This window comes from Doryrhamphus excisus, chromosome 1 (genome assembly GCF_030265055.1).
Source record: "Doryrhamphus excisus isolate RoL2022-K1 chromosome 1, RoL_Dexc_1.0, whole genome shotgun sequence".
In the NCBI taxonomy this organism is placed as follows: Eukaryota; Metazoa; Chordata; class Actinopteri; order Syngnathiformes; family Syngnathidae; genus Doryrhamphus; species Doryrhamphus excisus.
In genome coordinates this window covers 8814174-8841606 of record NC_080466.1, presented here as the reverse complement: position 1 = coordinate 8841606, position 27433 = coordinate 8814174, and the positions used below count along the sequence as shown (strand labels likewise).

Genomic DNA, 27433 nt, shown 5'->3' with positions numbered 1-27433 from the left:
CGTCACAGTAAACAGGCAGCAGTTACGGCGGCTCTGGGTTGGCACACAAGGTGGGCTTGGTAGGGAGGTTTCATACTGATATTAAAAAAAAAAACATATCAAAATAAATTACATAACATATAAATTACTTTAAAATACAAAAAAAAAGATTTGGCAACTTTTTTTGAATATCTTTGCACTTTGAACGCCTTGTGTGTGTTGTGAAACATGTTGAAATGGTTATGAGAACAAGATGTACGTATTTGGTGATATTCCACTGGATGTGTTCTTCTGCTCCTCAGGTCTCTTCCAATTAGCATGGATGGGCTCCGTGGATGGCTGATAGACCTTTAGTAGTGAGGGACGTGTGTACTTTTCTCATGACAGGACAATAACATGTCCGACAGTGGATCCCAATCTGGAACGAGAGTTATAGAAGGGCTGTACTTTTTGTTTGCCATGGTCAACAGATTTAGGACAAGTGGTCCATCTTGAGCAGCAAGTCCAGTTTCAGCCCATTTTGTGTCTTGAGTTAGATATGTACTATATAGAACAGTTTCTGAGGCGCTAAAGGAGCAGGTCTGTCCGTGTCAGTGAACTCCTCTTCCTCCAGGCCTTAATTCTCCATCGCCTTGGCACACACCATGCTGCCGTAGAGCTGCTGAGGGTCGGGTGCTATCCGCTCCTCTGCCTCGCTGTCTGTGCTACCTTCACTATCCAGGCGGGGGGACGAGTGACACGGGCCCGCTATGGCTGGGTAAAGGGCATTAGCGGGGAGCGGGCTGTGGAGGAGGTCGTCGTCTGAGCTTAGGTAGTCCCCTTCTGCTGAAGCAGGGCTGGCCAGGCAGAGATCTTGATAGTTGGTGCCTCCTGTAGTGAGTCTGGAGCTGGGTGCCCCCGCCTTCTGCCCACGCAACTGCCTGATCTGGAAACATAAGTAGCGTTCCATTGTTCAGACAGGGATGGACCTCAGGGCATCAAACTGATGGCAACTGGACTGTTCAGGTTTTCTTAAAATACGTTTCATCTCTGATCTGAGCAGGCTTCATCAGTTCATGCTAAAAAAAAAAAAACTAAGTGGGACATCTCTAGTCCTGTTAGTAGATGATTTATACATTATGAGCAGATGATTAGAGGCCATAGGGTTGAAGCAGATCACCACAAGCATCAGCTATAGTCATACCTAGTCTGACTAGAGCCGTCCTATCTAGTATTTGAGCATGATACATGATACATTTGAGCATGATCCTATATAATCAGACTGGACTAGACATGGTAGCTCTAATCTTATCTAATCAGACTTGAGCTGTCATATGGTATATGAATAGGTAGGACATGGTTAGGTCCCGCTAAAAGTCTGAGTCCTACATAGACTACAGCTGTTCTACCTAGTTTTAAGTAAATAACAGACAATTGTAGAACTATGTTTTTCTATCTGGTGAACTTTAAATGCCCCCTTTCCACTGCACAGAACTAACACTTTGGTTTGTGTTTTTCCTACAACAACACAGGACAGCTTCAGCACTTGCAGTAAACTACAAAAAAAAATCATAAACATAAACAATAAAGGTAGCCTGTATTTACTTCTCTCTAGCGAACAGACATGTATCCAGGAGGAGACTGAGGGCAGCAAGAAAGTGGAGACTTGAGTATAATAATGCAGCATCCCGAGTTAAAGCACGGCAACAAAAGTATAAACTAATATTAACATGGAAGAGAAAAGGGCATTTTATAGGACGCAAAAAACGTGATGGGTGGTCTTTAAGCATCATAATCCCTACACTGTGTGTGTGTGAGGTGAAAGAAAAAAATAAAGTCAAACACCTGCTTAAAATGACAAATTTCTTTCTCACCATATCAGCGATCTCCATATGACTCAAACTTAAGATGACGCTTGGAGCGTTACGCTGAGATTTTTCTACATGGTTTGTCGCTTATTCATCTGTACTGGTTTCACTCTGCATTATAAAACCATTGCTTTGATGAAAAAGGTGGTGGGGGCAGAAAGCGGAGCGGGGGGAGTCTCACCCCCCCCCCCCACCAGCCCTCAGTTAAGAGTTCTTGTCACGCACTGGCGCTCTCTTTGAATGAGCAAGAGAAGATCAGACCTTCAGTTCATGAACCAATATACGCGTCTTTATAAACATAACAATGCTCAGGTTTGATTGACGCCACCAGCGGGGTATTCATTTAACCATGTACTTATTGCTGTGGTATCATAATGAGAGCCCTTTTTAATATTTTAGGTACATCTCAACAAGAGAAGAACGCAATCTTAAGAGTCGTACAGACGACTGTTCTCTAAGCATTAAGTTCCCTTTGTCTTCAACGATAACATACGTTTTTAAAAAGGAAGTAATAGGGGTCTTTCATTTTCTTTGTGGGTGGAAGTGGTATTTGCTGTGAGGCTGCACAAGTGCACGTACAAGACTTTTGTGAGGGGGGGGGGGGGGGGGTGCTAGCAAGGCTGCCGAGTAGGAGTAGCTAGTGTGCATGTACGTGTCTTGACAAGAATGCCTGCAGCATAAAGTACAATGCAATGAGGGGAATGTTAACATGACCACATGATCACATCATCACCCTATTCAATTACGGTCTCTTATAAAATTGTTAATTTGATTAAAAATATATAATACAATACAGAGATGGATATTGTGGTTGTAGTAGCATTCTTCTTCTTTTCTCAACAATTGGCTAAAACTTCATCCACAGTCCCTCTTTAAAGTGAACAAGCACAGTTTTCTGGATGTATTCCTTTTTGTGCATGATTGTGTTGCTCCCCGCCATGGTGTTTGCTAAGTTAGTGACCTGTAACCTGTTAGTTACCTGTTTATTTTGAAGCTTTGCTTTTTAGGTGTTGTGTTACTCTGAGTGAGCCTACCTTTGGGTGAATAAAGAACTTTAACTGCACTATGTCCTTGCATTCTGGGTAATACTTCACAACACCGTAGTGGAACGTAACATATGACCTGTTAAGCATGTATTAAATACAAATAGAACAAATGGTCACCTATAACTCGCACTGCAACCTGAAAACCAACTTAACTGAGATACTGATATACCTCACTATACCTATACTAGTATATATCATTTTTCAATGACCCATCCGTCACTTTTAAAAATAAAAAGAGGCCCTTGAGCCCAGATGTTTGCCTGCACGTGGGTTAGAATGAAGAGAAAAAAAGTGACATGACACTGGAAGAAAACCAATATGTGCAGAGACGTGACAAATAAGGTGGTGAAGCTGTGTCCTGTGTGACACCTACATATTGCACAGATTACTTTTTGGCACATTATGATGACATTTTGAAAAAAAAATTATAATTACTCACCACTTGGTCTCAACTAAAGGGTGAAACTTGTGTGTGTGTGTGTGTGTGTCGAACCTCATTTTTGAGCTCAGTGATCTGGTCCCTGAGCCGGTTGATATACTGTCTGGAGTCAGAGTGGTTCAGCTGGCCCTGGATCAGCCCTTCTTCCTTCTGAAATGTGCACACACACACACACACACACACACACAAGTGATCATTAATGAGTCTGAATTATTTTTCTGTGTTTGTCATTATGTCATAATGCCAGCGTCTTGATCCAATTATAGCTCTTCGCTGTGGTTGAGTGTGTGATGTGCAACTCTCTGGCCAAAACACCAGGGGAGGTGTTTTCCACAGAGTCAACACAGTTAACAACCACAACTCTCTATTTGTTGTTAGCTTAGAACAAGGAAATTAATTAATTTACAAATTAATTGTTGCCACTGGTAAGTATGTGTTGATTGCAAATGTTGATCTGAAATCAGAGGAGAAGGCATTCATAAAGTGGGCTTTACACCCTGTAAATGAGATGTATACACGCATGATATAGTGTAAAAAAGCTGACCAATCACAGCCTTTATGGTCAGAGGTAAGATTTTTTTTGGAAGTGTACGTTAAGTTAAACAAAGGGACATAGTGTAGTGTATGCTGGCACCTTGACGCAGGACCGTAATACAGCCTTTATGGTCACAATGCACAGTCCACAAAGACCCAAACACACAACAAACATACACACACTGACTTGCCTGTATCTCGAGCTCGGCTATCTTTTGCCTGAGCTCAGCCATGGCAGCCATGCTGTCTGCTTCCCTCAGGCGCACCGCCATCACCTCCTCTTTACTCTGTGAAACAGAAAAATGTGAGAGGGTGACATCTTCTCATCACCACATTCCTCCTTGATTGCTGTTCATCCATTCTATTCTCTGCATCAGCCATGATCCAGGATTACAAACACCTCCACCTCAATCTCGCCTCCCTCATTCTACCACCCCACTCCCTTTCTTCCTCTCCGTCCACACCTTGCAATCCCACTCGGCCTGCTTCCGTTTCATCTCATTGAGCTGGGCCTGAACAGCTTTATTCTGATTGGACAGCATCTGGAGCCGATCCTGGAGGGCGGAACGCTCCTGCTCATGGCGGCCGATCTGTTTGTTGTGGATCTGATTCTAGAAGAGAGGAAGTCATGCCAAAGTGGTGAGGCGGTTAAGTATTTAGCTTTTCCAGTCTGTTATTCACGAGGTTGATCATGCTTCAACTACAACTACGTGCTACTGAAGTCAGACACTCCTTCACTAATAATACAGTATATACCTGGCATAAAAGGTTGTATTTGTAACTATTTCGTCTTTCATCTCAGACCAATATTGCACAATTTAAACATAACACATACAGTAAGTATGTTCCTGATACAATGCTACTGTATAAATTGTACCGTATGTCTGACCTGGCTCTCCAGTTGAACAGCTTTCAGTTTGACTTCTCGAAGCTCAGCCTGGGCTTGTGCCTCCCTCAGTCGGACGGTCATCAGTTTGTCTTGCAGCTCATTCATTGCGTTCTTCTTTGGTGATTCCTTCCAGTGGCTGCCACCGCCACCTGTGCTGCCACTGCGGGACATGTGATGCTGCACAGACAAGTTAATAAAATCACCTTTGCGGCACATGTCTGGATAATAAGAGGAAAGAGACTGGTGTGTGTGTGTGTTACCTGCCACCGCTGATTGAGCTCAGTGACGGAGTCCTGCATCTCTCTGAAAGAGCGCAGTGTCTCCAGCTCCCTCAGTTTCATCTGCTTCACCTCTTCCTGCAGAGCCGCCATGTTGTCTTCATCAGGTAAACAGTTGCTTCTCTGGATTGGGGGAAAAACATTTTAAGACATTACAGCATATATTAAACATTTAAAAATTAACAGCACAATGAATCCTCGGCATGCTTACACCTACAACATACAAGCTTGACGACTTCAATTATACTTCAATTATAACTGAAGGCCCCCCCCCGCCATATTGGATTGTGTGGGTCTATTTTGAACTATGGCTGCTGAATTTAAATGAGTCTACTACTAGACTCGCTGCAGGCTCACCTTCTCCAGATCGAGCACCTTGTCCTGCATTTCCTTCAGTGCTCCCAGCAGCTCGGCCTCACGCAGCTTGGACTGCTCCAGTTGCGTCTGCAGACCGCTCACAAACTGCTCTGTGTACTGAAACGAACATTGCAGCAAGCTGTGAGACATTGACTGGATACAATACAATATCAACGTGATCAGTGTACACATGCCCGTTTCAAGAGTGGCGCAAATGCTCACTCATTACACATCATCCCGTTCGCGCAGCACGGCAAACAACGAAAGTTCCTCCTGCGCTACATCGTGCCTGCATGCTCCCAAATCCCTACTGAAGCGGTACTCTTCCCCAAATGTGCGGGATGGGACAGGGGTTTAGACTGAAAGACATGGCAGACATGCTTGTGCTGCATTATGCAGCAGGGACAGAGCTGATTGGTGGAGGGGGTCGCTGTTTTTTAAAGCAAGTATCGGCCCGATAACGATACCATCCTTTTTCCATTGATATCGGCCAATAATGATCTGTGGCCGATCGATCGGAGCAGCATCTAACAAATTACTGCATATGTTCTTAACAGCATTAGACCGCAGATGCAGGATAATGACTTGAGGGGCTTTCAACTCTGCTCAGCTAAATATGTTGAACATATGTGTTGATGTTATTTTAAAAAATATATTTTTTCCCACACTACAAAGACCCATGCAGGAAGCCAACTTTGTTACAGTGATTGCCCCACTGAAGTATAGTAATACACAAAAGGATGTTTTAAACGTATTGTTTGCAAGCAACAGATGAACATCCTTGTCTCTTGACTTTACCTTTTGTTGCTGTAGCTCTCTGATGGTGTCCTGCGCTTTCTCCAGGCTCTCGCTGGCTGTGCTACACTGCTGCCTCACCACTGCCAGCTCACGCTTGATCACGTAGTTCTCCTCCGCTTCCTGTGCCCTGGTCACTTGACCCTGGAATCGGACACCAAGAACAGGATGGGAGTCAGCTCTCAAATGTGATATTTAAGCATACACATTATACAGTATGACAATGCGGGGAAAGAAAATGTGTCATCATGCTAATAGGGAATTTAGTAGTAGGATGGCGGCTGTTTCGGCCTTGAGGCAGTGGTATACACATTTACAACAGGGGGAGGTGGGGTGGAGTTTGGACACCCCTGCCTTAAAGGATGGTTAAATCATTTAAATAAAATATTTATTGTCTTAGCTTTCTTTGAGAGGGCTGTGGAGTGGACTCCTAAACCTTAGCGGCACAGCGGCTATTGTTAGGGTTATAGTGTCTTGTTTCACACATTAGGCAGTTAACTTCTATTTATACTTCTATGACAGTTTGGAATATTAACTGTAAAATATATAAAGATTTAATGTAGGCAACATTTCTATTTTCATAATTTCCGATGGGAAAGATTGCTAACATCCCTGAATAGATTGTCAGTCTTCAGATTTGAGGACAATCATGAATAAGTTTTTATGAGAAGCCTCTAAATTACTTGTGGTACATCAACTTTGTGGTAATAACATAGTAATAGTGTTTACATGCCACATGCAGGATCTTATATTAGAATGTCCATTGTGAATAGACAACACATGCACTTGCAGTCAACATAGCAGGTTTGTGGAGTGAACAGTTTTACATTAAACATGTATTTTATTCATGCACGTCGAAGGTAAAATTTAATAGGAGCGAGCAGACAAAAGGGAGATTGTAGTTTAGGAGAGGACGGTGAAGTCAGCAGGAGCATGGTTTAGAAGTACTCTACCTGTATGAGTCTATCTGCCAGAGCAGCACTCTCCTACAGCGTAATGAAGGAACGAAACAAGAGGTTGACAAGAGAACACAGATGAAAAAAAGTGAAAGGCAACGGGATCCCAGGAAGAGAAGAGACCACAAGAAATGTAGGGGGAAAAAGAGGGGATAAGGACCAATTCCATTGAAACATAGTATGTAGGATATGTATGATAAGGAAGAAAAAAAGGCAGCAGTGAGATCACTCAGAAAATAGGACGAAAAAGAAAAAACTGTCTGTAACATGATACAGTTTATATACCAAAATCTGTTGAACTACCCCATTATCTTATTTAGCAACATAGCAAGGGTAAAATACTGTCAGTATGATGCTATGCCATTTCTGTAAAATAAGTCTGAAGGCTGGTGAGTGTCTATATTGTGGTTCAATGTATTTAATATGGATGCAATACAGTGTCACCCTCAGGTCCATCTCTTACCTTCTCTAAGGTCTCAATCCGCTGTTTCAGCAGCCGGTTTTCTGTACGTAACCTCTGAAGAAAAGCGCAGATAGTTACAGAGCTGTATATGTAACCGATACTGACTTAAGAACAACAGCATGACATTGGTTATGTTTGTTTTTTTCATATGATTTCATCTTTAAATGCTACAACAATTGCCCATCCATCAATTTACTACCACCGAAATAATAAATTACCAATTGTTAACCTTCCTTTAAAACAGACACACACCTTGATCTCAATTTGCTCCTCCATTTCTTTGTTTTTGATGGTGGTATATTCTTTCTCAAGCCTGGTGAAAACAGACAAGAATGTGTGATTTTTGCTTCCCGTATTGAAATGAAATAATTAAAAACAATTTGGCTCGTTTGATGCCAGAGGCTACGAGATAATGAGAGCCCCTTACTTTTTCATTCTCTTGGGGTTGTATTTGATCTGGTAGGCCCTGAGGATCAGCTTGTCTGGGCAGCTGTCAAACTGGTGGGGGATCACCTTCTGGAAATGCTTGAAGACATGGACAACATGATGGGATTAGTGAGGCTGCAAAGATGCTCCCTCATATTGAACGCACTCCATACAGACTCTATAAACAACAATTTGGAGCTTCTGCAATAGTCCCTGATAAACTGTCATGATTCAAAGAAAATACATATGGTATTTTACATGCTGCAAATATTACCTGTGATGACCCATCATGCACTGAACCCCATCACTTGCATCCACTGAATATATTCAAACCAAAGTATAGTACGGCGATGGGGAGCCTATCCCAACTGATTTTGAGAGGCGAGAGGCGGGGATACACCCTGGACTGGTCACCAGCCAGTCACAGGGCACATAAATAGAACATTTCTAATTTTTAAAAGTGAATTTGCATTTGTTGAAAGACTATTTTTGCATCAAAAGATGATGACTCCAATAACGTTAAAATCTCAGAAACAGGTTTTCTATGCTCTTCTACTTAATCCTACTTAGTGGAAATTCACTTATCACAGTCGGGTGTGGAACCAATAACCACGATAAATGAGGGATTATTATTGTTTTTTTTAGCAACACCTATAGGCTGCAATAATTTGCTGAGTTGTGACAAAGTCATGCAAACAAAATGAATGATAAAGAGCTTTTTGACCCATTTAATAAAGAAAAATGTATAATTATTGTTGATGTATGAATACTTTCCATCTTAACAGGAAGTATTCAGATATGTGATGGCTAAATATATAATACTATGTGCATAAACCTAATATCTGCATCAGTGGCTGCTTACTTGCGACATGCCCTCCATGTCCAGCTGAATGAGGTCTGTCTGGTTGTATTGCAGGATGGCCATGCCCACACGGAAGATGATCTCCAAGCCCTGTAGAAAGTGTTTATTTGTTCACCAAACATTAGCAAAGACCAGTTTAAGATGTTCAAATTGTCCTACCTCGTACATAAAAATATCAAATATACGTGTGGCAACAGGCAGAGGGAGGAAGGTGAGGAACAAGGTGAGGAACCAGGATGACGCATACATGGATGTATGAAAACTCTGGGACCGGAAATGGACGTTAAGCTCTGGAAGTTGCTCCTGAGATGAAAAGAATTTTTTTTTGTTTTTTAAAGCAACAAAAACACATGTAACATTGCTGCCTCCTTGTGGATGAAACCCAATCATTGCTTCCCCCAGTACCTGCAGCAGATATTCAAACTGGTAGATGCAGAGGCCCAGTTCGGCCATGCTGGGTTTGAAGAGCTCTCGAAGACGGTATTCCTGCATCAGACGCACAAAGACGCAAAACGCCTCCTCTTCAGGCATCTGGGGGAGAAGGTGAGAGGAGAATTCCGTCATTAGTACAACAACAACAACAACAACAAAAAAATCGGGTAATATCCACTATGCTGATTGTTACTTCACAGTCAATCCCATTACTTGACTCAAAATGCATGTATTATTACAAATAATTACTACATTGAAAGTGGAAACTCTGGTTGAATTCCAAGTTATTCACGTTTTTTTCCCCAACAGGAACTATAGGAACCTGAACTGGATGGTCCATTGCAATTGTTTTTGTCATAATTATCTATATTGAGTGGGACCAATTCCCATGGTGACTTTACCTGCATAAGTAGCAGACCAACAATGAATGCACTGCCTTGGCAGTAGCCCACCTCTCGATCCACAAGGGAGTACGCCTAAAATAAATAAAATAAACACACACACAAATGACTTTTACAATACATTGTCCATTTTAAGAGCATCTCAGCATCTCTGCAAATTATCATGTTATGTATTTCAGTTCTAGTTTTATCAGAACACATTTATGAATGGAAAAAAAAAATGTCCACACATTTTTAAACAGGAAATTATTGTATTTTTGCTGAGATTAGCAAAATCAAATGTGTGTACATTATGTTATCCTCTCACAGCATACATGCTCAGTCACTAATAACCATCTTTTGATAAATGACCTTACCCACTGCTGAAGGCAGGCATGTGTGGAAACAAAGACCTTTGCAGTAAGGGACAGCAAATGTCAAACACGCTCCTCACCTTCATGACGTTGAAGAGGACCTCCTGGCCCAAGCTGTCCTGACCTTTGAAGAACTCATGCTCAGGGTAGGTGCGTGCAATGTCTCTGCGGATGAGCTTCTCGCAAGGGGATGACATCTTCAGTAGTTCTGAATACTGATTTTTCACCGGCATGTCCGTGGCGTTGCCCAGCAGCTGCCACACAATGGCACGGAAGTGATGGGGAATGCCCTTCCTAATTAACTCCTGGAGGACACAGATCAACCGAAATATACATTATGCTGAGATAAATAAAATGTGTCTTCATTAAGGAATATAATACACGACACTCATTTCATTAGGTACGGCTGCACAATCCAATCCACCTTGCCTTCCCTGGGGGTTTCTCTTTTGCACAGAAAGGCAAAAGAGCAGTGTGCAGTTACATTTATTATCCTGGGTACTATCTAGCACATCGCATTTGTTCCATTAGAATGATGCATACTGTATCTCCCCAAGATGATGATCATGTTAGCAAGGCAATGCAAATCACTCAATTTGTGGAGGAGGGACATGTTTGTTCGGCAAGGCACTTGGAAAATCAATAAGACTTCCAAGAAAGACTAATTCCACCTATGGGTGGGTGGGGGAGGCATCACTCAGAAAATAGTTTTTTGTTTTTTTTATGAAAGTCACACAGCAAAATGCTACTGATAACAAAACGGAAGGTCAAAGTTGCAATACACGTCATGTCTTTGTTACAAGACAAATGGCGCTGTACTGACAGCTGACTGCAACCCACCTTGAGGAGTTTGTCCTTTTTGCGTCTCCACTCCTCCCACTCGTTGACGATACGACCCCAAAGGATCCAGGTGTCCTCCTCCAAGTGGGACAGATTGGAGGAGGCGGAGGAACTCGACACCAGCGAAGAGCCGCTGTTGCGTCGTGAGCCTGTCATGGAGCGCATGGACTTGGAGTCAGCCTCCAGTAACCTTGTAGAAGTACAAGAAGAGCGTTTGTAAGTCCTACATTGCGTATAACAAACTATCTCCACTACGACCACGTCTTCATTGACATTTGTTTGTTAGTGAGCAGACACAAAAATGTACAAATTATTAGGGCTACAATAAAATAGTGAAAATAGTGTATATGAAAAACAGTGTACGTTGACAAGACTGTTAGCTTAACCCTTAAAAGAAGAACTTTGCACATATCTTGTTCCACCTGTGTTAACTTTGCATAAATGTGTAATTTCCCATACTGACAAAAGGGTTGTTTGTTCTTGACAGAGGTCTCTGCTGTTCTTAGTACCATTGTAGGTTATGTGTAGTATTTACGGTACATCGTTCTTTGGACTGCTACTATAGACTCTTATTTGTGTCACCTGTTCTGCTCCTCCAGTTTGGCTAGCAGCTCCAGTTCATCTGGACTGAGGTTCTCCGAGTCTGCCGGTGACATTGCTGGCGCTGACAGCACTGCATCATGGGAAGAGGAGTCTGGGCTGAGGACTGGGCTCCCAGTCGACAGCGGATCAGGATCTAAACCGGGAGGAGAGGAGGGGCACTCTAGGTGTGAAGGAACCCCACTGGAGCCCTCTCGGTCGGGGCTGATGCTGGGTATAGACATGGTGATCGGGAAGCAGGGCAAGTGGCTCTTCTTGTTTCAGTGTGCTCTCTCCTTCCTCAGTTAACCGACTGTCACCTGGCTGACCAAGGAGCCGATGGGATCAGAGGTCTTCAAACCTGTGAGGAATGAGGAGGAAAAAAAAACAAATTGTACACATGATGTATATATTCTGGAGGTGTTACTAACCATAGATTATTGGAAAAAAAATCATAATTTAATGACATCAGGGCCATGCCTTTTCATGGTTTGGATTTTTTTTTCATAAATAAGTAATTTGTTATAGTAATTGGGGGGGGGTTGTCTCACAAGTTAATTCACTCACATTTTCAGTTTTTTCCACTGTGGTTGTTGTTTTTTTTTTAGTTTCCTCTAAATTATATCTTTAGAATGTGCCGTGGGTCCATAATAAAAAACACACAGGGTTGTATTATTTAGTGGAACTCAATAAAACATGTTCATTCTGTTCCACCTTTAACCACAAATGCAGAAGAAGAGACGTGGCATCTGAAAGAACAACATTAATCCTAAAATAATTTTTGAGACTTGAAAAAACTAAATGAGACCGAGCCTTCAGTAAAGGATGGAGGCGGTGTTAAAATATGGAACAATAACTACTATATATTCTTTTAATTGCATATGATTATTTGTTTGGAGAAACAAACATTTAAAAACCTCAGTGGATATGATCATAAAAAGGCATTAGTACAAAATTTGGACCTCCCTCTGAAATGAAAATCTAAACCTAATGATCAGGAAACACCCCTGGCCATGAATAAATACAATAAATTACCTTGAATAAACAGTACATAAATAATTCCTTTACATTACGCAGCTGCTCAGAGGTCTTTTTTCATACCATGGGAATATGACGTGTTGAATGAAAAACAGACACTAGTGATCGAACTGAAACTGAGAGGCCTCCAATGATGCATCCATGACGTCATGCAAATGATGTCATCATGACTCAGCACACACTTTTTAGTCCATGCGGCCATTTTTTCTCGAGTTATATCACACTGCACAGGCAAAACAACTTTCTCAAAAATTTGCTTTGGATAGACCTCATAATGAATTAAAACAAAACTGCGATAAGGAGTTAAGTAATGTAGGTTAAGAGACCGCTGAGCGATTTAAATGGCTGCCAACCAATGTAATCTCACTTCACTGTTAACTGTCAAGAGGTTTACATCACAGTTTCCATGAGTGGTTGGATACATTTTAAAATGAACTTGTCAGTGTTTGTGTTCCACTCTCGACTGCTTAGATCGAGTCATTTAGGGCGTTGACAAGGCATTTGTGCCTTAAGTGCAACATTCATCTGGATAATGTTAATGTCGAGTCGACTGCTCTATACTTTTCCATTATTGTATCCATTTTTGCAGAAGGATAGACCAACAGGCTAATTTAAAAAAGGACCCATGTGATCATTTCACACATTCCAGAGAAAAACCATCATTCCTGCTTGACTTGAGTGAGATCAGTGGTGGAACATCAACTTAACAACTATAAAAGTCCAAATAAAGAGCACAACACACAATAGGTCGATAAAAAGCATTAAAAACGAGGGCTTCAGGGGTGTGCAATAAATAGCGACTGAACAAACTGCTTGGAAAGCCCAACAAATTGAAGGTTGCTCAGTATTGCAGAACAAATTGTGTTCAACCACAACATAAGGACTACAATGCTGGTGCATCATTTAAAGATATGAAAACTACACTTTATCATCATAATTACATATATAGTATGTTAAGATCCATTTGGGTTGAGTGTACTTGCCCATTATTTGACACAACCAATCATATGACATGGACGCACACAACAAAACAAGTAGAGCAGGAGATCAGCCCGCGAGGAGAGGAGCATGACAACAGTGCAAACATGGAAAATAGTGCAAGGGAAGAAACAAGGGGGCCATTCAGGCGCAGCACCCAGACTAATCAAAAGAACCATTAACAAGCCAATGAGAGCAATCACATTTGTATTTATAAACGTATTCACAGAGAGCTTCCAAGATATATGAATGTTTCAGGAGTTAGTCATCTCATTATTGACATATTCATGTTTGGCTATTTCAGCGTCATAAATTAGACCTGCTGCAGGTGCATTAACTCATCCAGATCACTGAGGCAGAACTCCAGCTCATAACTCAAAGGATGTTATGCTGACATGAACAACAATGTGCTCCAAACAGTGAACAGATTGTACCTTTAAACAGTAGTCCACCAAATACATATATTATAGATATACAAATGGGCTGCATGAAGAAAACAGTCTGCTTTGTCAGAGAGGAGGGTGTGGCACTTCAGAGATGTCTCAGCAACAACAAGGACTGTTCAGTGTTGGGGCCAAACTGTCAAATGAGTAAATCATGCATGGCTGCAGTAGAGTGATACGCCTCATACACATCATAGGAAGGGCACTGTGAAGGCCTCTGACATAGCAAGGCAGCACAGACTTTAAGGATGGCTTTGCTTTTGACTGCAGTGTGACTAATGTTAAACAAACACACCCAAGATCAATTGAATTGTGTTTATATTGCGTCTTGACATGTGACTCCATAAAGGATTCACCCACATACTGTACTATAAGGGTGGCTTGCCGTGCCTTATTATGCAGCAAACTCTATTGACCCGAATGTAAGACAATCCTGAATACAAGACAGCTCCTCCTTTTTAAAGGTAAGACAAAATGAAAGACAACAATGACGTTGTTTTTCTGAAAATCACGTCAGTGAAACAAGTTTTATTTATTTTTTAATTGTTGGACAGTTCAGGGGCGGCACGGCGGTCGAGTGGTTAGCACGCAGACCTCACAGCTAGGAGACCAGGGTTCAAATCACCCTCGGCCATCTCTGTGTGGAATTTGTGTTTTCTCCGGGAACTCCGGTTTCCTCCCACATTCCAAAAACATACTAGGTTAATTGGTGACTCCAAATTGTCCAGTGTGAATGGTTTTTGTCTATATGTGCCCTGTGATTGGCTGGCGACCAGTCCAGGGTGTACCCCGCCTCTCGCCCAAAGACAGCTGGGATAGGCTCCAGCACCCCCCGCGACCCTCGTGAGGAAAAGCGGTAGAAAATGAATGAATGAATGAATGGACAGTTGGGTGATGACTCTTCTTCACTGACCACCATCATGATCGTCAGAATTACCCAACCTCTAATGCCACCTTGGCACTTCTGCCCAACATCGTCTCGCGATTCTCCGTGTCAATGAGCGTCATTTAAACAGGGGTCACAACCCACCGTGCGTTGTGTGCTTGTTGGCAGCAGGGGGCATGCACATCACATCACATGTACCTGTAGCCTTGACACAGCCTGCAGGCAGCATAAGTTCCTCTCTCGTTAAAAGTGCTTGGTTGTGTCTGCGTGCACCCAAATACAGACTAAGGCAGTACTTACCACCTATGGAATCCCAGATTTTACCCATGTTTTGCACATAGTCAGCATAGACTTGAAAGCGGGTTGTGAAGACTAGTTTCACGGTTTGTGTTCTGTCTAAGCATAAGTTACACACTTGGGGACTGAAAAAAAAAAACACTATATTAAGGTTTTTGCCCCTGGACCTTATTCTTTCTGAAGCAGAATAGTGTTTTAGAATGAAAGAAAATTAAATTGTGATGCCATGTTGTGTCACTGTGTATAACAATTAAGTTAGCAAAAAATGTTAATAAAGATCTGACCTTAAAAGATGGCCACCCCATCCCTCTCTCGCTCCCTGTATCTTGGCTGAAGGTCCCTCCACTGGCGTAGTCATCCATGGTGGCACCTAATGTGTTATGTGTCAAACCCATGTTGTTCTGACTCATGCTATTGACATATGGGCTGCTTATTTCCACACCCACTGTGTCTGGCATTGCTCAAAGTGTCCCTTTATTCAAGGGGATGCTATTTGTTTTTGTAGTCTACACTAGATGTAAAAACCACCCCATGTGGCTCATGCGTCACATATCAACTCCAAGAACACCCACTAGCGTCTTTACTCTACTGATTTCTGTTGCTGCACTGAGGCTAGTTAAGCAAAACAAACATTGGGATGTTTCCTACACTTTGGTACATAAACTTTCTGAGCAGGTTTAAAATGACTAATGTTTTTTCCTGTGCTGAATTCAGTTAGCATCACTCTCCTGATAATAGGTTTCCTTGAGTGCTGCTGTGAGAGGAAATTGTCTGGAAATAGCTGTGCAAAGCCATCAATTACTTTACAAGTCTTGTTTAGAGTGTTTAAGTGCTAATGCCGATACGTTTATTTATTACCTTGAAATCTTGACAAAGCAAATTGAAACATTCGTATATCACATCATGACCCATGTGAAGCATGAAGGATTATTGGCAGCTCTAAATTAGGCGACACTACAATAAATGATAGGCAGTTTGAACTAAACAGTCTAATCTACAGTACTTCTATATGTCTTAATATGGTTGCAGAGGGTGTTTATTTACTCAACTGTAGAGAGTACTAGATTGATCAGATACATAAAACTATATAAAATAAATAATATTCAACCAAAATATATAATTCAATAGTATATAATAACTTTTTACATTTGGTGACTCCAATTTGTCCATAGGTATGAGTGTGAATGGTTATATTAGATATATATTAAATTATATATTATTATGATATTATTATATATTAGATAATTCTTGTTTATTTTTGTTTTAGCAGCTTTAGCATACACAAACACTTTCCCTCGGTACTCCACTGTAAATAGCTGCTTTACAGATGCCATGTCTATTGTGCAGAATGTGCTGTATGTGTGTTGTGGTAAAGACGTCCAAAAGGGACACATGGTGGTATTACCCAAGTAATTAAAATCAAATAAGGAGGCATTGCATTTGAGATATAGAGGTTGTTTACTTATGTGGACGACACCCCACTGATTACCTGGGGTATGGTCTATTAGACCAGAGTTGTATTTCTTTTTAATATTGATACTCCACTGGAAAATGTAACAGTCTTCCGAATGTGTACTCAAAACTTTAAATTATTTGTCTAAAGCATACTACTCTGTTTTGTTAATCATACTCCCGATGTGTGAATCCTCAACTTAAACTGCTTTAAACACTAAACCTGGACTATGAGCTACAATTTACCTTTTTCGTATAATGCTTTGTATAATAATATACACTAAATGCATTGCAATTTTTTCCCGTGTTACACTGACCCTTTGAACCTGTAGTGGTGCCAGTAAAAACTAATTAAATTGGTACTGAAACATGTGAAAGCATGGAAACGAAGCTATTATTTACATTCATAATGGTTTCAAACAAGGTTCTCACAAAGCATTGACAATGGGCACATTTATATTTCTGCCTAATTATTAGGGCATGGTTTGCATATTGGTAAGAATCCAAGAAGCACCAGCACACCCCACAATTGAGTCAGTGTGGAACTTACTGGGCTGGTCAGATCCAGTTACAAATCTGCAGCCTATAGAAGAACAATAGCATAGAGTAGAAGAACACTAATGTAGAGAGAAGAGCTGCAGCAGGCAGGACATCACATTGTTCTCTGTGGGCAGCAAGGGAGATGAAATCCAACCTAGTGCACTGGCCTGGTCAAGGACCAAAACACTGAACCTTGCCACCCATCCCTGATGGACCACGCTTGGGAAAGTGGAGTGGCTGCATTTTGATTGTGGTTTGCATCGTTAATGGATGTAGGTATAAAATAAAAATCCACTCAAGGGATGGCCAAGTCATGTCTAGTTTGGCACCCTGCGCGATTGAGCTTGACACTCTTGCTCTACATAGAACACATGAAGGATGTAAAATACAATAATAAAAACACTAAATATGAGAATTAAATAAAACAGTAATCAACAAAAATAACATAAAAATGCTACACTGCGTAGTTATCACTCTCGCTTTCATAGGAGCAGATCCCTTGAAATGTTCAATACTGCAGCAACCTGGCAGTTAAAAATATAGTGCAGATTTTTTTGACATCCCCCATCAGCAGTGTAGCACATCAACAGTAACTTACCCCCACTTGGTCGGATTTCAGTGACAAATGTAGTTCTAGTTAGTTAGTGGGGTCACATAAGTAAAGAGTTTGGTTTCTCAGAATAATATGCATTCAAAAATGCTTCCTCGATTAAAAAAAGAAATAAATCAGACCTCACAAACACACTTAGTTCAACTCTTTGGTGTATCCACTTGGCACGGTGTCCATACTATCAGATCAAGAGGACTCCAAGTACTTAAAACAATCAAAAGAAAACATCACCAGAAAGTGAGAATGAGCTATTTGTTAACCTTGGTGCTGAATAGTGTGACGTACCTTTACTTGTTGAGAGGATTTCACAGAAATCAAAACAAAAACAAAGAAAATAACAAGATCACCAGAAAGTGAGAATGAGCTATTTGTTAACCTTGGCGCCGAGACGTGTGACATGCTTTTGCTTGTTGAGAAGATTTCAAAAGATACGCCTGAAAGTCGACTCATTGTATCGCTGACACAGCAAAGTACTCATAATGTAATCACTGGGGACTTTCAAGACAAGATTGATCAACAACACTTGGGTGAGCCCCTACATACTGTATGATGAGTCCGTTATTTATTTAACAGGATTCAAATTCCTTGTTTGTGTAAGAAAACTATAAATAAATCTGATTTTGATTCATTCATCTGTTTTTTTCCATGCCACTTATCCTCACTAAATAAATCTCATCTGACTCATCCAGAGTCAGGCAAGTTCACACTTGCTGGCAAGCGGAACAAGATCCATCTCTCAGGGTGCATTCACACTGGTCATTTGTGGTCCAGTTGAAAAAGTACAGAGTCAGTTGAACTGGAAAGGAAGGTCCCTAGAATATATGTGACCCCGTATTTACATTTTTGGTTCTGACGAGAGTACCGAACTACATGTATGAACACACCCTTATTGAACAACAACAGACCATGTTTGCCAATAAAGCATGAACTGCATAATCAGTCAGGCTGCACAAACAATACACCACCCTGTCTTCCTACCAAACAGCGACTACTAAAGCCAAGTGAGCCTAAGAACACATTTTTACATGATAGGGTTCTCCTAGTCAGCACAACATGAAAATGGCAGCTCATCTTTCACATCAGAGCTGGCCTCCTATCTAGTAAGGCTGTCTGAAAAACAGGCCTACATGCATGCTTTGCAGTCAACTGACAGTAGAGCTGGAACTAACATCTGTGATGGTGAATGTCATCTCCTCTTGTAGGGGAGTGAAGACACTGTATACCGGCTTCCCACAACAGCGTGGTTGTGTAACAACAGCGTGGAATGAGGACAACACAACATGGACATGGCACGCGACAACAGTCTCCAGCTATTATGCATAAACGGTCTATTCTAATAAAATGGAAGCGTCTGATTTCAGAGGCTGTACGACAGAATATAACACGTAAATACATGGACAATGCGCATAATTAAAGGGCTGCTGGATAGTCGTCGGTCTTGTTGCTATGTGGGCCTGTGCAGTTTACAAGCACCGAATTGCGATGAACCATCAAGGTGGTCTAGCGACATCTGTGTCGCCTAGCTATAGCTAAATAAATAAATAAATACTAATAAAAATGCAACAAATGCTTACCAGGGGTGCTTTTCCATATCGGGGCGGTGCAGTCCCAGTCCCACGACAACAGTCTAAAATGTCAACCATAGCCATCGTATCGGCTAATTAAAACCTTAATAGACCACCGAGGAGGACACACATACGGACAACGTCCAGCGCAGTGCCATCCCTCTTCACTCTGCCAGCTCCAACAGCTGCCGAATTAAAGAAAAAAATAATGTATTTGTGTTTTTTTGTATGTTTCTTATCACTAACAAAATAGGCAAGAAAACCGCCATGTAGCGGCCAATTCAATGGGAAAACGGCGTAAACGGCAGAATCAATGACAAGGAAATCATTCAGACTGGCTCGTGGTTTTGCAGGCTCGAAGACGGGTGAGCCAATCAGTGTTCAGAATGATATTTGATTGACACGCCATCGGCCTATTGCCTGTTGAAAATATAGCCTCCAAGGCGGGCTCATCCGGAACAACGACCATGATAGCCAATCACAGTCGATATTCATTATAATGAAAGGCGGGGTTTGCAGGTGTTGCAGATAGTGAGATAGATATTTAGATCGCTGGAAAGATAAATTTGCAAATAGTTTGCAAATGAATATTATAACAAAATTATATTGCAAAACTGTACAATATTGGCAAGCATATGTGTACTTAAAAAAAGAACCAACACAAGATATGTGTTTTATAAATAGCCGGTGCTCCACTTGGTTACTATGGCCCCATGACAGTAAATGAAAAGGTCATGAAACATACACTGCGAGGTCAATGTCAAACATCTATGAATCAGTTAAATATGTTTTAAATGCTTTGCAATCAATTCCACTGTCGTATGAAGATACAATTATATTTCGACTCAGATAACGTTCTGCTGATGTTGTTTGTACCTCGTAAATTAATCTTCATTATGTTTATTTTTAAGTATCTTGACCTGTCAGGCCCTTTAAATGACCCGATGTTGTCACCAAGTGGACATATTATATACTACACATTCCCTGATCAATGTTTGATTTTAACGTATGTATGTAAGTGAAAAGCGAATACAAAATTTCAGCAAAAATAAATACTTAATATTTTGGAATATGTGAAAATAATTTCCGGGATAGGTTCCTAGATGTATGTTTGGAGCGAGCGGCACACAATATATACTGTATATAAATATGTATATTGATGTTTGTTTGGTATTCCTTGGCGGATTATAGCAATGTAACACGTGAAATTTAAAACGTGACTGGGCGGTTTTTGATGGGTTTAAATGCATTCGGAATGTGTGCTGAGGGCATTAGGAAATGCATTCGGAAATACACTCCTGTAAATTTGGGTATCGACTAGATACCAAGGCCAGATAATGGCCACTAATTACTAATATATAAATCTAGTATAATTGTATCAATAATGGAACAACACACCAAAACATTTTTGTAAAAAATAAACAGAGCGAACTAGAAATATTGATCATATTGGTACCTTCGAGCCGACTGAGCATCCACTTCCGTAGTACAGCCTGCTAGAGTTTGGCCGCCATCATGGTGAGCAGAATCAAGAACCGTTGGCTTGAAAACTTATACTAGGGACACTGCTCAGCCGTTAATTGCTCTATTAGACGACGTAAAAGACCAAATTTTTCAAGTTCCCCAAAAACAAATACAGGTACGTGTCATAAAAATGTTGTAGATTTAGAACACTGGTTATTGTAAATGATCAGGACATTGGACAAGACTTAAATCGCTTTAAGCTAATTAGTTTCTCTGGGTGATTAGTTGAATAAATGTGAAGTCAGCGATGATGATAATTTACATTATAGTCTATCAAATGTATGAATAATGCAATGACTGAATAACATTCATCCATTCGATCAAAGTATACGCACCGCGTATAACTATTTTATACTACGCTCAAAGCTAGTATTACATTATACTCCAGTGTCCACCAAGCCCTGTCCAGCTCTCTTGCTCACCATCATGGCGGACTTTCATCGCCCTGGCGTACTACACTGTGTTACATTCTTTCGTGGCGCACACGAAACCCGTTGTCAACTTTACAGTCCTTGGTGCTCCACTGTGCGGCGGATGCTTGCTAGCTTGCATAGTCATTATCAACGTCGGGTCCGACAGAAATCGAATCAAGCTTTTAAAAGGTAATATACATTGTTCTTCTATTTCATACAAGACAAACATCATATATATTCACACGCAAATAGTTTTTTTATTTTAACTGTTCGATATTTGGCATATTTTGTAACGTAAAGTAGGCCCATTGTCGGTTGCTAACAAGCTAACCGCGTTAACGTTCGTTTGAGTTTGTCGAGTCAGTTGATTCAAGTGTAATAATCTGATTGTTATAGCAGTGTAAACAATCCATTAATGTGTAGTAGACAGATAAGCAAACATTTTAGCTTTGAGTTTGTAGCTTAACTGCTTGGTTAACTAAATTCTTGTGCTGCGTTTAAACTGTTAGCTTGCTAACTTGTTGGGTCGAACGAAGGGTGATTGAGTCCATTGCATGCAGTGTTTGATCGCACGCCGGTTTGCACGTGTAGTCCGGGTACGTGTTTATATAGCTTTAAATTAACACTTCTTACAAATGCATTGGTATTAATTCTATTCGAACTCGTGTATTATACATGAAATCGATGCGGCCTTCTCGTAGTAGGATGTGGAGCCCCTCAGAATATACCAGCTATGTATAAATGTAATGTAAACCGTCACTATCACAAGCTTTGCAGCATTGTTTGGTAGATTTGGAATAATCCGGCTAATAGAAACATGTAAGAATCACTTTCAACGTCCTCAACAGATGAGTGAGGGCAGATCAGAATTAAATACGCATTGTTCTCTCAGAGATGTCTGAAGCTGACGTTGATAACGAACTCTTGGACTATGAGGAGGACGATGAGCCCCAAGGAGCACTTGAGAGTTCAACTCCGGCCAACAAAAAGGCGGTGAAGGGGTCTTACGTCTCCATCCACAGCTCTGGCTTCAGAGATTTTCTACTCAAACCAGAGCTGCTCCGTGCTATCATTGACTGCGGTTTTGAGCATCCATCTGAAGGTAAGGTAAACACATCACTGTTTCCCAAAATGTACCAGAAAAGGCATATCTTTCTTCATGATCTGACTTTTTTTTATTATCAGTATGCAATTTCAGGATGCCTAGTGGAATATATGGTATTGTTTACGACATGAGTACTCACACTTGTTCAACCTGCAAGCTACTTTTAAAATGACCAAGTCTAAAAAAATCAAGCTTCTACCATAAATACATATATTTATATGTTATGCATGTATATCAGGGGTGCACATCTTCAGCATGCATATACATAAGTAATCAATAGTTGTGTACATAACCTGAGTACTGGTAATATGTCATGGCAATCCACATATCACAGTCCGTTCTGGAAGCGCAATAAACAAGGAGACTAACCTGATACCATTTACAGCATTCATACTGATATTTAGTTATACCTTGTTAAGTCTAGCAATATAATATGTGTCTATTACACAGTGATTGACTGGTTAGCATATTTGGCTGCACAGTTGAGCATCTTTTTGTGGAGTTTACATGTTCTCAACGTGCATTCGTGGGTTTCCTACCACATTCCAAAAACATGCTAGGTTAATTGGTGACTCCAAATTGTCCATAGGTATGAATGTGAATGGTTGTTTGTCTATATGTGCCCTGTGATTGGCTGGCGACCCCTGGCTGGTGTACCCCGTTTCTCGTACGAAGTCAACTGGGATAGGCTCATATACCCCCTGCGACCCTCGTGAGGATAAGCGTCATAGAAAATGGATGAATGTTATTTTCCAGAGATATTGATGTTCAATTAAAAAGGCAATAACATAACATGTTTTTTCGTGATGAAATGTTTTTATTCACTCAAGACTTACTAACCCTTTGGTGTATTTTCAGTCCAACATGAGTGCATTCCTCAAGCCATCCTCGGCATGGACATCTTGTGTCAAGCCAAGTCTGGTATGGGAAAGACAGCCGTATTTGTACTGGCCACTCTGCAACAGATTGAACCTGTGGATGGTCAGGTGAGTTTACATTTAACTACTGAAGAAAGTGGAATTCCATATAGTAGAGGCTAACATGGCGTTTACCCCCTTGCCAGGTGTCTGTCCTAGTTATGTGTCACACTCGAGAGTTGGCCTTCCAGATCAGCAAAGAGTACGAGCGGTTTTCAAAGTACATGTCCAGCATCAAGGTGTCTGTGTTCTTTGGCGGCCTTCCCATTAAGAAAGACGAGGAAGTCCTGAAACAGAGATGCCCTCACATTGTTGTGGGCACACCCGGGCGCACCTTGGCGCTCATCCGCAACAAGACTCTCAGTGTGAAGAACATAAAACACTTTGTGCTCGATGAGTGCGACAAGATGCTGGAGGAGCTTGGTGAGTAACAGGAAGTGGTACTAAGTATCACGTCTGAATTTAATGAATAGTAAATAAAAGAAGGAAAATCCAATGATGTCCTCTGGACTGCCACAGACATGAGACGTGACGTCCAGGAAATCTTCAGGTTGACCCCCCATGAGAAGCAGGTCATGATGTTCAGTGCCACACTAAGCAAGGAGATCCGCCCAGTATGCCGCAAGTTCATGCAAGATGTAAGTGCATGTCTGTACAGCAGTTGTAAACAAACGCTGATGAAAATCTTCTCTCAGCAACATGACCACGGTCCAGTTACATAGCATTAAAGCATGCACATAGTGTCGCTTAAAAATGCATAGCAATATTAACCCATTCCCTGCCATAGACTTATTTGTACGTTTTTTTGCGTGAGAGGCAAAAAGAGATAATGATGCAATTGCACAATAGAAGAGATCATGATTAGTGCAGCTTTAAGACTTAAAAATGGCCACAAGGTGGCAGAAGTGCATTTAATAAGAGCTTGGCATGCATCTTTCCCAAGCAGGAAGTGGAAAAGCATGCAAACGCAAGCACACCTACAGTTGCATTCCTAATGTGAAACATTGTAAATAGTTCATAGTGTTGTAAATATTTTTTTGATGTAACATAAAAGAAGTTTTTTGCCACAATTGTTCACAAATATAATAATAAATTAGCCCCTCTTGCTTTGCCCACTTGTGGCTGTCCGTGCCATAAGTGACCATATCAGAGGGCCAAAGCAACCCTCTTGAGTAGATACCCCTAAGCCCTGGAGTCATTAGTACTCCTGGTTCTAACACTGCCCAAGAGAACACACACTGTTCTGCTGTCTACTCTGTACTTATGTGGGTTTATGCACTGTGCATGTACGATGCAAGAAACTATTGTTATTCTCCTTTCCTGGTATGTAGCCTATGGAGGTGTTTGTAGATGACGAGACCAAGCTGACCCTCCACGGTCTACAGCAGTACTACTGCAAGTTAAAGGACAGCGAAAAGAACCGAAAGCTCTTTGACCTCCTCGATGTGCTGGAGTTCAACCAGGTTGGGGAAATATTTTTAAATTGCACTTTTTTTCCCTTGTAATATGATTCTTACCTTTTTAGTTGTATCCTTTGGTTCCTTTTAGGTGGTGATATTTGTAAAGTCGGTGCATCGCTGTGTAGCGCTGTCTCAGCTGCTGGTGGAGCAAAACTTTCCAGCTATTGCCATCCACGGAGGCATGGTACAGGAGCAGAGGTAGGAGATGCCAAGTTATTATTTTGCCTTTAGAACAGTACAAATTCATAGACAACATTCATCAACTTCAATATTTTAACCTTCCGACTCATTCCTTTGACGACAATGTTGCAGGTTATCCCGCTACCAGCAGTTTAAAGACTTCCAGCGGCGGATCCTGGTCGCAACCAACCTATTTGGTCGAGGTATGGACATCGAGAGGGTCAACATCGTCTTCAACTACGATATGCCTGAGGATTCCGACTCATACCTCCACAGAGTCAGTAGTGCTTTAATCCCAAACCATTTTATGCTTGATATGCAGACCTGCCAGCATATTCGCATTTCATGTTTTCTGTACATGCATTTTAATTTTTGCCGGTTTCAGTTTAGTCTCTGTGCAAAGCGCGATGTGCACAAAAAAAAAAACTTGAGCTGCACTGCTAAAGCTGCTGTGATTGGTCGGCTTGTAGTACATTATTTCCTGTCTGTATAAGACACATACCCTGCATCCCTTTTATTTTATTTTTTAAAAACGCCTTCAAGGTTGGCAGGTCTGTGTATGCTTACAACTGTATTACTAATTGATTTGCCCGTTTACGTTCTGTCTTTGTGCATCCCCCCCCCCGTGAACCTCAGGTGGCTCGTGCTGGCCGGTTCGGCACCAAAGGCTTGTCAATCAGCTTCGTGTCAGACGAGACTGACGCAAAGACTCTGAATGAGGTCCAAGACCGCTTCGAAGTCAATGTGCCAGAGCTGCCAGAGGAGATCGATATCTCCACTTACAGTAAGTTCTCATGATTTATTATTTAGTGATTGTACCACAAATAGAGACACTTGGTACTAGGGGTGTCACAAGATCCCATGAGATTAAAATGTCTAATTTTCTCATGGGCACTAAGCTTGGGACCACAAAGAAATTCAAATCATTCATTTTCTACCGCTTTTTCCTCACGAGGGTCGCGGGGGTGCTGGAGCCTATCCCAGCTGTCTTCGGGCGAGAGGCGGGGTACACCCTGTACTGGTCGCCAGCCAATCACAGGGCACATATAGACAAACAACCATTCACACTCACATTCATACCTATGGACAATTTGGAGTCGCCAATTAACCTAGCATGTTTTTGGAATGTGGGAGTAAACCGGAGTACCCGGAGAAAACCCACGCATGCACGGGGAGAACATGCAAACTCCCTGGTCCTCCTAGCTGTGAGGTCTGCGCGCTAACCACTCGTCCACCGTGCCGCCCCCACAAAGAAATTAATTATTTAATTACACAATTAATGAAAGTGAACTCAATTTTTCCAGCCTCAATGTATTGCCGTGTGAGAAGAACTTACCCCATTCAAACATATCCACCCCACTCTGTTTTCCCAAATTGGTGGAAAAACTCCACATGAAGAAGCAGAGCCTTTGTTCCGACAGTCAACACTAACCGAGACATTTGATCTGCAAAGTAAAAACAAACAGAACAGCGTAAAATGGTGCGAGTTCACAGAAAGTGTAGTTTGCAACACGGCAAACAAAATGCTATGTAATTGTAAAGCCATTATTTCAAGAAATGCTCCTAACATTTGACAGATGGCATCAATTGGCTGTGACAAAATGTCATAAACGGCAAGTTTACAAGTGAAAGATGACCTATTAAAAGGAAATATTGTGTTATTTAATGGCTTATTTCGTCAAAAATTTTTTTAATATAGTTCTGCATCAATTTGTGGAACAATAAACATTTCACAACACACCTAACATTGAGTGTTAAATAAATAAAAAAACTTTTCTTGGAACCAATCTTTTGTATCACCTCGTCTTGTGACACAAAGTACTTGTTACTCATACACGTATTTTGCCCTTCCCATTGAAAATATATACCAGGAACACACTGCTGAAGTGATTGATTGCGGTGTTACTTATTCTATTTTCTCTACCTCTTTGTTGCAGTTGAACAGTCCAGATGAATCTGAAGTTTCCAGTAAAGTTGACGTGTGACGCCTCGGTTCTCCTGTATTTTGTTAGGGAAAAAGAAAAGCAATGTCTCACTGCCTCTATAGGTCGGCAAGTTAATATTTTTTTTTTTATTTTAATATGTCTTTGCTTGTTTTGTGAGTTTCTTTTTAAACAATGCTTGGTTAAAGAAATAAACATTTTATACATTATTTTCTTGTGTTATGTTTACTTTAAGTGTGTCAAATGATCTGGAAACTAGGGTGGCCAAATGTTTTGTTTTCTCAGGTCATGTCGTTTATATGACTCCCACTTTTAAAGGGGACCAAAAGTAATGGAACAGTTGCCTGCTCAGCTGTTCCATGGCCAGGTGTGTTATGCCCCAATTGTCCCATTTACAGGGAGCACATACAAGGTCTAGAGCAGTGGTTCCCAACCTTCTTAGTCACATACCCCTCGGACCGAAAGCCATGTACCCCTTACTCCTGCACCCTTAAAAAACACATTTTAACCTTAACTTGAAATATTTCATTTTATAGTCATACACAAAATGTGTATTTTGCATTGTCACATTTTGATAGTTTTGCATATCCATTTATGTGTACTGTA

At 41.2% G+C, this 27433-nt stretch overlaps 2 protein-coding genes across 6 annotated transcripts; one reads left to right on the top strand and one right to left on the bottom strand.

Moving 5' to 3' along the window:
* Positions 1–84: 84 nt before the first annotated feature.
* On the bottom strand, positions 85–20894 carry evi5l (ecotropic viral integration site 5 like). 3 transcript variants are annotated; one of them, XM_058048310.1, is made up of 20 exons: positions 20742–20894; positions 11480–11837; positions 10898–11087; positions 10138–10362; positions 9705–9779; positions 9277–9402; positions 9031–9174; positions 8872–8961; positions 8011–8108; positions 7836–7896; positions 7584–7637; positions 7118–7150; positions 6168–6308; positions 5370–5486; positions 4995–5135; positions 4735–4911; positions 4310–4456; positions 4037–4132; positions 3366–3461; positions 85–904 (listed from the first exon to the last, which is right to left on the bottom strand). In XM_058048310.1, exons 2-20 carry the CDS (start codon positions 11719–11721, stop codon positions 596–598), a joined length of 2562 nt encoding a protein of 853 aa, XP_057904293.1. In that variant the 5' UTR covers positions 11722–11837; positions 20742–20894; the 3' UTR covers positions 85–595. The 3 variants fall into 3 exon arrangements, with proteins under 3 accessions (XP_057904293.1, XP_057904215.1, XP_057904374.1); XM_058048232.1 differs by lacking the exon at positions 20742–20894 and adding an exon at positions 19295–19645; XM_058048391.1 differs by lacking the exons at positions 7118–7150; positions 20742–20894 and adding an exon at positions 19295–19644.
* Positions 20830–27036, top strand: LOC131103070 (ATP-dependent RNA helicase DDX39A-like). 3 transcript variants are annotated; one of them, XM_058049086.1, is made up of 10 exons: positions 20830–20924; positions 22115–22324; positions 23186–23313; positions 23391–23667; positions 23764–23882; positions 24576–24707; positions 24793–24902; positions 25017–25161; positions 25521–25668; positions 26822–27036. In XM_058049086.1, the coding sequence occupies exons 2-10, from the start codon at positions 22117–22119 to the stop codon at positions 26836–26838; spliced, it is 1284 nt and encodes a 427-aa protein (XP_057905069.1). In that variant the 5' UTR covers positions 20830–20924; positions 22115–22116; the 3' UTR covers positions 26839–27036. The 3 variants fall into 3 exon arrangements, with proteins under 3 accessions (XP_057905069.1, XP_057904990.1, XP_057905168.1); XM_058049007.1 differs by lacking the exon at positions 20830–20924 and adding an exon at positions 21262–21411 and having other exon boundaries at positions 26822–27035; XM_058049185.1 differs by lacking the exon at positions 20830–20924 and adding an exon at positions 21788–22041.
* The last annotated feature ends 397 nt before the right edge of the window (positions 27037–27433 follow it).

Coding starts and splice junctions, on each gene's coding strand:
- evi5l (XM_058048310.1), bottom strand. CDS start 11,721: ATGTCTATACCCAGCATCAGCCCCGACCGAGAGGGCTCCAGTGGGGTT. Junction 6,309..7,117: donor TGGCAGATAGACTCATACAG/GTAGAGTACTTC, acceptor GTCCGATTCCAG/GGTCAAGTGACCAGGGCACA. Junction 5,136..5,369: donor AGGTGCTCGATCTGGAGAAG/GTGAGCCTGCAG, acceptor CCCCCAATCCAG/AGAAGCAACTGTTTACCTGA.
- LOC131103070 (XM_058049086.1), top strand. CDS start 22,117: ATGTCTGAAGCTGACGTTGATAACGAACTCTTGGACTATGAGGAGGAC. Junction 24,708..24,792: donor ATGTGCTGGAGTTCAACCAG/GTTGGGGAAATA, acceptor GGTTCCTTTTAG/GTGGTGATATTTGTAAAGTC. Junction 24,903..25,016: donor GGCATGGTACAGGAGCAGAG/GTAGGAGATGCC, acceptor ACAATGTTGCAG/GTTATCCCGCTACCAGCAGT.